Source organism: Dendrobates tinctorius, unplaced genomic scaffold (assembly GCF_039654945.1).
Source record: "Dendrobates tinctorius isolate UK_male_01 unplaced genomic scaffold, ASM3965494v1 ptg000070l, whole genome shotgun sequence".
NCBI classification, from domain to species: Eukaryota; Metazoa; Chordata; class Amphibia; order Anura; family Dendrobatidae; genus Dendrobates; species Dendrobates tinctorius.
The window spans coordinates 65,451,538-65,463,891 of NW_027361738.1; the positions used below are offsets into that span (position 1 = coordinate 65,451,538).

At 46.2% G+C, this 12,354-nt stretch overlaps 1 protein-coding gene across 2 annotated transcripts in view; it reads left to right on the forward strand.

Moving 5' to 3' along the window:
• Positions 1-12,354, forward strand: part of ARHGAP21 (Rho GTPase activating protein 21) — a 165,370-nt gene that overhangs the window by 7,025 nt on the left and 145,991 nt on the right. Inside the window, exon 1 of one of the 2 annotated variants that reach the window (XM_073581781.1) lies at positions 10,119-10,259. The exons of the other annotated variant lie outside the window; for it this stretch is intronic. Coding sequence (XP_073437882.1) covers positions 10,134-10,259 — 126 coding nt within the window. The 5' untranslated portion in view covers positions 10,119-10,133. Of the gene's footprint in view, positions 1-10,118; positions 10,260-12,354 lie in introns of those variants that run through there. 2 annotated transcript variants of the gene reach the window in all.

Genomic DNA, 12,354 nt, shown 5'->3' on the forward strand with positions numbered 1-12,354 from the left:
AAGTCTAGATCCCAACTCTGCACTTTTCTCCTTGTTGTCTGGATTGGCGATAACATGCATCTGTGGGGGAAAAAACGTGATAGGATTTCTATTGGATATATGAGGTCCAAATTTAGTCAGCTGCATTCCACCATTTGGAGATGGGACGTTCGATGATAGACCGAGGGTCCCTGTATTACTTATGTGAAAGTCATTGTTGTGAGATTTGTAAATGGAAGACCACAGTCAGATGGCTGTCTAAATCCAACCGCAATGCACAGACTGGAAGGGCGACTCTCCTGATGCGTGTCTGACAGCTTCATGTATTTGTATGCAGCTGTCAAACTGGCTGGTAGAGCCACCGGTCAGTCGGTGCGCCATGTTACAATTTACAAAAAAAGAAAAGAGAAGCCAGCGTTGCCAAGGTCAGAACGCATAACATAAAGTGCATTTGCACATAACATCTAACTGTATTCAAAATGAGATATTTAGCAAAAAAATTGATCAATTCAATTGAGCCACCCCGCCGCGCCAAGGCAATCTCATGTGGGGGGTCCTACTCTACGTTTTTAATAAACGCTGTGCCATTACGGCCTCCTAGATACATTAAAAGCAAGACCACTTTAAATGCAATCCGTACCTGAGCATTTCTGGATCGCTCCCATGATGCCAGAAAAGGCAAGTGCGGATGAAGGCCAACCAGGTCTGAATGCAGACGTGTCAGGTTTAGCCTCCACACATTGCCTGACCAGCAAGCATAGATGAAGGGCAATGCAGGTTCAGATACAGGTGCACAATTAAATAAAGCATGGGGCAGGGTGGGGCTGCTGTGTATGTGTGCACAGCAGCCTAGATCCATCACAGTGAACACAGAAAAAATGGCGAACACAACCCAGCGCGCACAGCAACAATGGTGGTCAGCCACATACCAATGTACAAATGCTAAATATCTCATTTTGAATACAGTTAGATGTTATGTGCAAATGCACTTTATGTTATGCGTTCTGACCTTGGCAACGCTGGCTTCTCTTCTCTTTTTTTGTACATTGGTATGTGGCTGACCACCACTGTTGCCGTGCGCGCTGGGTTGTGTTCGCCATTTTTTCTGTGTTCACTGTGATGGATCTAGGCTGCTGTGCACACATACACAGCAGCCCCACCCTGCCCCAAGCTTTATTTAATTGTGCACCTGTATCTGAACCTGCATTGCCCTTCATCTATGCTTGCTGGTCAGGCAATGTGTGGAGGCTAAAACCTGACACGTCTGCATTCAGACCTGGTTGGCCTTCATCCGCACTTGCCTTTTCTGGCATCATGGGAGCGATCCAGAAATGCTCAGGTACGGATTGCATTTAAAGTGGTCTTGCTTTTAATGTATCTAGGAGGCCGTAATGGCACAGTGTTTATTAAAAACGTAGAGTAGGACCCCCCACATGAGATTGCCTTGGCGCGGCGGGGTGGCTCAATTGAATTGATCAATTTTTTTGCTAAATATCTCATTTTGAATACAGTTAGATGTTATGTGCAAATGCACTTTATGTTATGCGTTCTGACCTTGGCAACGCTGGCTTCTCTTCTCTTTTTATGTTACAATTTATACTGCCATCTGACTGCCCCTACGAACTAGTTTCCAAATAAAAAAAAAAATCACTCGTTTTACTTGTCGTTTTTATTTAGAGGAAAGCATCACTGCGTCTTTGGGAAATGTACATATGGTAATTGGGCATTTAGTCTAGGACAGAACAGTTGGTAATGGTTGGCGAACCAGTCTTCTGCTCCTTACAGCCCCCCGTTCGCTGTATGAGGGGCGCTGTGTTCTCACTAGCATGCCCACAGACTTCTGCTTATTATTTTACTAACCTGTACAGGGCGTGCCGCCTTAACCAGTGGTGATCACCGGTGCTGGAAGTGTCAGGGTGAGGTGAGGAGGGCGGAGGTTATATTATGGCCGTGATTCCCTGCAGATCTGCAGCCGTTCCTGAAACGTCGTCCTGCTGCTTTCTCCACTGATCCCATTATACGGGCTGATGCTAGGAGTTGTAGTCATTGATCCACACACCTGTCCTGCTTCCTCCTCCCGAAATGAATATGGCCGTTACTACATTATCCTTTTTTGCAATCACTGCTGCCCTGGGGGGATGCCACTCTTCTTTCCTGAAGTCCTGAATGGCAGCCCCTTACCATCGGTATCTGTCGGTGGGTTTTTCTTTAGTGTCTGGATCGGGAACCGCTGTCTTCTGCAGAACTTGGTGATCCTCGCAGGGAAATGCGGTGTCACAGGGCTTTCCACTGTGCGACGTCCTAAGATGCCCCTGCAGAGATGCTGTCTGACACCCGCCAGAGCGACCGGTCTCGTGCCGCATCTCTCGTCGCCGGCAGCATCATTTGGGGGAATGCAGCGTCTTTTTTTTCTTTTTTTTTGCCCATATTGGGCCCAAAAATATTGGTCACTTTGAAATTTAACTTTGATCTTAGGGGATTTAATCTGCTGGCAAGTGTCTGATGGCTGCTCTCCCCATTGGAAACACACAAGGACTTTGGAGATTATGGCGCTGTGCGGGGTCATTGCACCGCTGCCCCTCCGTCGCTCTTCAGGCTCCATTGTCTAATGTCTTGAATGATTCTTCCGCCTCACAGCTCGTACCCGGCTTTCTGGCCTTTTGCCTGTGGTTCCTGGGGCCGTGTCCTCCCAGTCCAGAGGTCGGCAGTGATTCAGTACTTCTGTCATCTTGTCCTTTGTTGCTTTGCTGCCTGTTTAGTTATTGGAAATGTTTAATGGAAAAACACGTCTCGTCTGTAGGCCGATGACAGCTCTCACATAACCATCAGATCTGAAATGTTTTGTAGTTTAAAGGGGTGTTCCCATCTCCAAGATCCTATCCCAATATGTAGTAGGTGTAGTAATAACATTAGCAAATACCTCCAAGAAATATACGGTAGTACAGTTCTTCTGATTCGCGATGTCGCTTTTCTCGTGTGCAGGCATTGCAAGACCTTAGGTATCCATGGTTATGACCACTGATAGCTTGTTGCCATAACTATGGGTACCCAAGGTTCTGCAATGCCTGCACATAACATATAAGGAAAGAGACATAGCAAATCAGGAGAACTGTACTACATTTCTAATTAGAGGTATTTGCTATTATTATTACACCTACTACATATTGGGATAGGATCTTGGAGATGGGAATACCCCTTTAAGGCCTCATTCAGACAGTGATTTTTCTGGTACGGAAAAAATTTTTTTTTTTTTTTGCCCATCGGTGTCTGGTCAGTTTTTACCATCAGTGTTTCATCAGCGACTTGTATAAAGCTACCACTTCTCTTCTATACGTTCATTATGACGGACTGCACACTGATCCGTCTGCTGTCTGATTTTCATGGACCCATAGACTTGGGAGGGTACGTTGGATCCATGACTCTGCTCCACGTTTCTGTGACTTATTTTTTTGCAGTCACAAAACATGGGCAGCACCATAGATTGAAACGGTATGTCTTCTCTTAAGGGTGAGTGCACACAGTGCGGATTGTGCTGCGGATTTTTCCGCTCGGGTTTGCAGGTAAAACCGCAGGTAAAGTGACCTGCGGTTTTCCTGACGATTTGCCATCAGTTTTCCCCTGCGGTTTGACACCTGGACAATGGAACAGGTGGCAATCCGCAGAAAGAATTGACATGCTGCGGATTTAAAACCGCAGCGACTCTGCGCGGAAAAATCCATAGCATGTGCACTGCGGTTTTGAAAACCCATTGGATAACATTGTACTGTACAATGTTTGCGGAACTGCAGCGGATCCGCAGAGGCAAATCCGCAGCGTGTGCACATACCATAAAACCACGGATAGAACACATGTGAGAAATGAACATCCAAAGGAGGCCTTAAAGGGGCTGTCCGGTCAGCTACAAGTCTGCAGTCACTCTGTTACTGTGCGCTCTGAGGATTGTCCGGTACTGGCACAGAGAGGGTGCGGACAAGTATGCGATTTGTATTCTTCGGGCCACATTCCTACTAGACTTGCATTGAGTGAGGCCATCCCCGTCTAGTCTGCACGTGATCACATGTATTCCAATCCCCTACTTGCGGTCACTCGCCTGGTGGTGGCATCTGAGAATTGTCAGTGGGCAGTGCATGCGAAATGAAGACTCTTAAGACTGCAGACTTAAGACCGGACAACCCCTTTAAGGGTCGGTTTACGTGGTTGCATAGTACGACTGGCAATCAGTAAACTTGACAATCGGCGGTCGTTTTTAATGCCTATTTGCACAGGCAAAGCAAACAATGCTAGATCGCTCAGTGCACGTGTACTGCCAAGAACTGCGGCAGCCTAAGTCCTGATTACACAGGATGATGCTCCACCGAAAATGATTTTTGCTTGTTCTTCGGGTGTTCGGCAGCCTGTGTATATGTTTTTAACTCCTCTCCTTCAGGATTATCTTTTATTGCAAATGCCTCTAAAGATTGTTCCCTGAATCACAATGTGGCCTTATAATATGTCTGTATTTGTGCCAGTATAACGCCTTTCTAAATCTGCGCCGGTCTTGCACATATCGCCCCTCTGAGGCTGCCTCTCCAAGCTCTAATTAACCTCCACTTGGCATTGGACTCCTCCCGTCGTTCCGCTGCTCTCGGCTGCACACGCGCGGTGATGGCGGCCTCTCTCGGCTGCCTCCAGCGTAGCTTGTCTGTGCCTCCAGCATGGATAGCGGAGTCCATTCTACTTTTAGAATCCACCGGTCCTGTCCTCTAGTCTGCCGGTGCGCCTTCATCTTCTGCCATGCAGAACAATCTACCTGCACCTGTGTTTTCTACATATTGATCTGTTGGCTGGTTTTAAGCAAAGCTCAAGAGATCTGCACTTCATTCCACTCTGCACAGCCAGAGCTATATAATTGTAATGGGTGTGTGAGTGAGTTGGACACTTGTTTGGTTTGGGGGGTTGGCTGGGGGGTTGGCTGGGGGGAGTCGGCAGATAGTCAGAACTCCAGTGTTAAACTTGAATTATTGACAATGAGAAGTGAAACTGTCCAACCTCATTTACATTGCAATCTGATGCCCAGATTTGTGATCTCCCAAACTGGTGACCCTTCCCCCCACAGAAGCGCCTATAAAGTGACTACTGATCAGCCAAGGGCTCACAAAGGAGAAGGGGAAGGTAGACGTCCTTCTACAAAGCCCAAGTACAGGTATTCTCTATTCCGAATGAGGACACTCCGAATTTTCCGGTTTCAAGTGGGTGTAATACAGGTGCTTTTTGATTTTTTTTAATCTAATTACCATTATATATATCATTTATTTTATATTATATTTTTTTAATTCCCTGATTCGTTTCCAGCTAGCGGCCCAAAACGAGGGTCTGCGTCCCCCATTTGGTAGCGTGTGCCCCCTACCTTCACATTTAAAGCCTATGGTGCTCGGCCATCTGTATCAATCTAATAGAATTTTAATAGAGAGGCAGCGGTCATGCACGACAGACCCCTCCATTAGAACGGAAAGGGGATTTGAGACCCACCCTGTCCACCGACCAGTGGCAACGATTTCTCGGGTACTTTATCTGCAATCCCATGCATAGCTCTTAATTATAGTTTTTTTACGATTTTAAACTAAATTAACCGACCATAACTTTTTTTTTTTCTTTTTAAGTGTTGTGTTTCTGGATTCTGACTGCTCGATTGTTCATTCATTGGTACATTTCCAGGAGGATTTGTAGAGGAATCAATGCCATGGTGCCAAGTTTTAAATGAAGAGGTTTCAGAATGATTTCACGGCGATTGCAGTTTTATAGTAGACAGAATGATGTGTCAGGAGACCACACAGGCCATCTTTAATGCAACCCTTTGGAGTTTTGTGTAGTATTGTAGTTTTATGTTTTATTTTGTGGACAGTCCTTTTTCTAGCAGTGGTTAAGTGTGGCGGTGAGGCGTTGGTCAACGAGAGACAGATTTTGAAGAGCTGGAGAAAGGCGTCTGAGCAAACCATGGCCTAGCTGCCGTCTGTGATGTAGACAGAGCGGGCTCCTCGTACACTCACACCCCATTGTTCTGGGGGCTACCTGCTGGGAATGTTTAGACAAATGTGCTCACTGTTTATCTGCGGTGTTTGCTCTGCGGCCCCTCTGGCCTTCTGGTAACCAAGTATTGAGGACATTCCGGGTCTGGCGAGTGCACAGGATCCTCGCAGAAAGCTCAGAAGTGGAAACTTGTTTATGAAGGGGAAAAAGTTTATGAAAGTGAAGACAAAACTTTCAACATTCTCGTGGCGTCTGTTCCCCGGACGTCCTTCATAGTTTCCATATTGACTACATGCATTTTCAGGAGAGGCCGCTGTTCCCATACACACAGATTGTGGTGGGAAATGAGGTGGTCTTTATAATACACGGTGGTCTTCCCCACTTCCATATTAATGAGGGTTATATTTTTGCTATATTTTTCTTACCTGGCATGTTCTTTTTTCAGTTCGTACCTCTCTCCATTACGGATTGCCTGCATGTAAATCTAGTCCCTTCTTGGGCCATTACCAAGACTCTTGTGGAGAGAGGTGAGGACTCCGCCCACTTGGCGAATAAGTGCTACATTTACATATAGGAAAGAGGAGGCTGTGCCTCAGGCGCAGGAACAAAATAAAAACGTAAGATTCAGAACAGCATTCACACTAGGCAAAAAAACCCCAGATTTATGGAATAGAACGCTCTGGTTATAAATTGAGGGGGATTAGGAAAAATGGCAATTTTTTTAAAATGTAGAATTAGAAATTGGGTTTGCGAGGTCTACGGTATACTCTGCAGCTTTATGTGGAGAGTGAAGGCTGCTCTACGGGACCCCTGTGGTCTGCGGAGGGATGCTGCTCTGAGCCGCTATTGGACTCCGTGATCGATTGGTTAAATTGGGGAATAAATCAGATTGCGTAACGTCCACATGATTGGTGATAAATGATATCTGGGACCACCAGCAATCACAGGACTACAGATTCCAAGTGTACTATGTAAATGGAGCGACGTGGACGTGTGTGACCGCTGCTCCACTCACTGTCTATAGTGGTTATGGTGGCACATTCTCACTGTCTCTCCATTCATTGTCTATAGTAGTGGTGGTCACAGATGCTCACAATCTCTCCATTCGCTGTCTATAGTATTGGTGGTCACTCATGCTCATTACAGCTCCATTCATTGTTTATGGTAGTGGCCGCTCATGCTCACTATCTCTCCTCACTGTCTTTAATGGCGGTCGCACATGCTCACGATCTCTCCACTACCTCACCATCCACTATCTATGGAAGTAATGGTCACTCATACTCAGTCTCTCTATTCACTACCTATAGTAGTGGTGGTCACAGATGCTCACTATCTCTCCATTCATTGTCTATAGTAGTGGTGGTGTCACAGATGCTCACTATCTCTCCATTCATTGTCTATAGTAGTGGTGGTGTCACAGATGCTCACTATCTCTCCATTCATTGTCTATAGTAGTGGTGGTTGCACAGATGCTCACTCTCTCCATTCATTGTCTATAGTAGTGGTGGTTGCACAGATGCTCACTATCTCTCCATTCATTGTCTACAGTAGTCGTGGTCGCACAGATGCTCACTATGTCTCCATTCATTGTCTATAGTAGTCTTGGTGGTTGCACAGATGCTCACTATCGCTCCATTCATTGTCTATAGTAGTGGTGGTGGCACAGATGCTCACTATCTCTCCATTCATTGTCTATAGTAGTGGCGGTGGCACAGATGCTCACTATCTCTCCATTCATTGTCTATAGTAGTGGTGGTGGCACAGATGCTCAGTATCTCTCCATTCATTGTCTATAGTAGTGGTGGTCGCACAGATGCTCACTACCACTCCATTCTCACAAGGGACTTCGGCCCCCGATTCTCACAGTTAATAGGGGACACTAAGAATATCATCTCTCATACTTTTATTCTTTCCCATGGATGGGTGACAAAGGTGTATGTGGTGATCTGTTTAAGTAAATTGCATTTGGTACTGGTGACCCTGGCACTTTAATGAACTATGTACGGCGTGGTAATATATCCTGAGGGTTTTGCTCCAGTGCTTGGTCTTTCTGTTTCTCCGTCCATGATTGTTATACACATTGTTCTTCAGGGCCGCGCTCTTCTTACCTCACCAAGTAGGAGCTTCCTTGAATTGTGCCGCGTCTTGCTGCATGGCCTCACCTGCTTCCTTACAGATGACATGAAGAGGAAGCTGCTCCATGAGAGCTGTGAATATCATCATCTCCCTGCCAGTGATGAAGGCTCTGCCCCTATTCAGCGGAGCGGGCGCTAGAATATGACAGAAGTGGCCATCCTGAAAAGTGTTGAAGTCCGAGCAGAAACTTGCTTTCCAGGACCAGGTGTAGATCTACGTTGTACTCTGCGTTTTTTTTGGGGGGGGCTGTCGACGGGGCAGCGCTGATATTCACATGCTTATTCTATGGAGGTTCATTCATTGGCCTATCCTTCCAATCATCACGAGTGAAGGTGGTCCCTGCTGGTCAGATGATCACCATTCACACGTTTTTGGGCTCTTAATCAGTCTGTTAGCGCAAAATGACTGTTCAAACCAAGCACAGGCGCTTGGCGCACCCTTGGAGTGGCCAAGCAGTTTGGTGAACTTGCACCTCCAAGCCATCCATCTTTATCTGCTCCCTGTGACTTGTATAACATCAGCTGTCCATCATGGAAGAGAAGTTGGAGATGGATGCAGGCTTAGAAGGTATACTGAACTGCAAAGAGCTTTGGTGCTTGGTTTGAACAGTCATTTTGTGCAGGCAGGATCCCTCAATGGATAGGTCATCAAACTGTACGCCCAGAAACCCCCATTCCACTTCCTACTAGGATATAATGTTACACCCATGATGGCAGCAAGAAGGTACAGTCTATGGTGACCCTTCTTTAGTAGATGTTCTCTTGGCGTCAGTTGTAGCAGGTTTTCCACGGCCTCCTCCTCGACCGATCGGCTGTGGACTTTCTGCAGCCTGTATCCATGAGCTCCTCAGTGACCTTTTATAGCGCTTTTTTTTTATATTCCCTCTGCTCCTGTGAGGTTCCCACAATGGAAAAGTAACCCAGAGATCAAGCTTCTGAAACCCCTGAAATGTTTTATCCCTCGGTATTGTTGGATGACCATGTAGATGGCCATGACCAATTTTTACATGAAAGTGGACAACATACGAGCGATTCTTTACTGTGGCCTTCTGCCCTGGAGGAGGACTATTAAGTATGGAGCCTCATGGTGATGTCCATCTTCTCTCGTCTGCCCATGTGCTGAGTGTGGGGGGGGGGATATTTATTTATCCTGTAGGGCAGGGGTCCCCAACCTGTAGCTCGGGAGCCACATGTGGCTTCCGGTCCCATGAATTGCGGCTCGCAGCTGTCTGCCAGCTTGGTGCACTGGCTCCATGTCTAGTAAACGGGTATGAGGGCCACATCTCGAAATGATGAATTTTTGTGAGCAGATCTGGATGCCCATATACTGGTTTGGGGGGTTTAGAGATAATTTTAAGTAAGGTGTGATGGAGACAGGATGATACTACCTGTTAGAGGAAGTTCTCGAGGCTGAATGCAGAAGTGTTGGGCGTGCTTGGTGGGACAATACTGCATGGAGGGATTGTGGGAACCCCTGGATCTTGGTATACTGCTTTGGGGGTACTTCTGTGGAAAAGCTTTGGTAATCATTATACCTGTAATGGGGACTTTCGTTGCCGCTACTATGAGGTGGTGGGAGCTGGATGTGTCTCTAAGGTCTGGAAGGTTGGTGACCACCTCCGTTCAGGGAACTGCTGAAGTTTTGGGTAGCGCTCCATCAGTCAGTCGGGAGAGATTCCTGGTTTCATCCATCTTCATGACCATACTTGGTGATCTGCTCTCGGTGCTCCTTTAGTCATCTTCTAGGTGTGCTCCGTCCTTACAGGTGGAGTCTCTGGTTCTGGGCAGGTTTCTGTTTATGCAGATCTGTAATGAGTCTTGCACAAGCATTAAATATAATGTATGTAGGAGTTACAGGGGGGAGGAAAAAGCAAAAAATAGAAGCCAGTAAATAAAAAGGGAGTGGTTTAATTTTTGGCAATTATCGGCTTTAGATTTTAACACTTGTGTAAAGTTTCTGTACCTGCGTGGGAAGATCATTACTCCTTAGTCAGATGCCGAGAACAGTCATTCATGCTGTCGGTGTCACAGTACGGACACGCTGGCTCTGCCCGGTGCCGCCTCGCCATAGACGATGTATGGACCTGGCCTTTGGCAATGCTTGTTAGCACTGAACCTTGGCACACGTTGGGTCGGCAGGTGAGTCACTATCACTCTTCGGTTATATTTATTAACCATCTGATGTCATGGGGGCAGGGCAGGACATGGGACGCCAGGTAGATTTTTCTATTTTTTTTTTTTTGATGATCACTGCTCGCATCCAACTTTTCCGCTGTGGGCAAGATAAGTCTGATCTACTAAATAAGTGATGAGTGGTAGCTCCATGTCACTCACTGGTTACAGAATTCTGTGTGGTTTTATCTTATTCCCAGTGTTTCCTAATTTTTGCATTCGAGAACATCTCATAAACTTTTGGCTCAGATTCTTCTAGACGTCTTGTATGATGCTTTTGTCAGTGGAGATCCCAGGGATCCATACAACGGTCTCCATAGATGGAAAATTGTCCAATGATCTCATAGAAAGTTTTGGGAATTGAGGAGGGGGTGAGAACTCAACCAAACATGATTTCAGTGATGTATGGGGGGGGGGGGGGGGGGGGCGGCGTTACGGATCTTCCCACCCATTACCAGATGTTGGAGGTGAGAATGATGTTGGGTTTTAACAAGTCCTATACCTGTTGGGGTGAGCTGCCATCAAAGGGTCCCTGCTAGTGACTTATTCCTCTCCCCTCATTTTAAAACATATGCCCACTTGTCCGAATGTATATATGGGGGTGAGTGTTGGTGTGGTCCTCTTACGGTTTCAAAGCTCTTTACAAATGGTACCAATTGGGAAGTTATCGCCTACCTATTTCATTAAGAAAACTTTGCTACTGGTCCTACTGTAGAGCCCCTCCACTGATCGATATAATGGAGCTTTAAAATGTCCCTTTGCAGTCTAATGGTGGCCGCACTTTACTTCCAGAAGTCCCATAGACAACAGGAACTTAGGACCTAGGGTCAAGCTGCCATTGGGCGGACACCCAGTGATCGCAACGTGAAAACTTGCTGAAGTTGGGACCCTCCCCCCATTTAAATTCTAGTTTTTGCTTTTTATTTTTTTTCGTTATAAGTAGATCGTAATCTCTACCGTAAGGTCGGTAAACTGTGGGAACGTTCCGGGGATAAATTTATATACACCATGTAAGTAATGTAACCTTGTGTTTTTACACTCCGGTTTCCCTAAAGCAGTGACTGACCTACATATCACTTACAGAAATAATACTCTAATTGTAATCAGGCGGAGGGTAGCGCTTCATGTGAGTGAGATTCATGGCCCACTGGAGAAGCCTGGAGAAGTCTATCGCTTTCCAAAGTACATTGGGATCAACTCAATGGAACCAGCTGCTAAATTCTTAGTGGCTTTTCCAGACATGTAGTAATTTGTTTGTTAGGCTGTCGGAACAGCCACGAGACATGCAGCTGCGGGGACTCGAACATAATATTCGAGCACGCCAAAGTCATTCGGTTAGCACCCGAGCATGCTCGGATACCCCCATTTTAAAGCACTTTTTTTTTCATATTTTACGGCACTTCATAAGTGATTTCTTGTGATCTTGCATGGTCTTATATATTTGTCATCAACGGGCTGTGGCTGAACTTTGACATGCCACGTGCCTTTTGGCGCTTGTTTTCTAAAACCTCTGCGTATATAGCTGTCGGTCTTTTAATGGATCTTCATTGCGGTTCTGTCCTGTTGGAGAACTTCGAAACACGTTGACATTGTAACTACCTAATAAATATTGCATCTTGATCTCCATCTCCCGAGTCCATTCGTGGAATCCTACAGGCGGCGCAATGAAAACCTCTTCGACTCCGCACAGTTGCGTCACTGGATTATGGCATTGTTTCACCACTGGAATTAAAGCTCCGAATTTGTGCTTTTCAGTAGTTTTAACCTTTGGGACTATAGATAAAAACTCTTCCCGTCAGCCTAAATCAGATGGGCATGTCTGAGGTTGACGGGAACACCTTCATGTTTGAGACCACATGGAGGTGGAGATATTCTAAATGTGACTGTAAGTGGATATCGCCAGTCTACAGGATTAATCACTGTGTGTCCCGCCTCATGCACCCCACCGATCCTGAGAACGAGGCCCCCATAAGAAGGTCTGGATCAGCCATCTTTTCTCCTGCGTATGGGATCTCATTAGAGTAGCGTCACTGACTTTCCATCGGGATTGTTCATCCCTGAA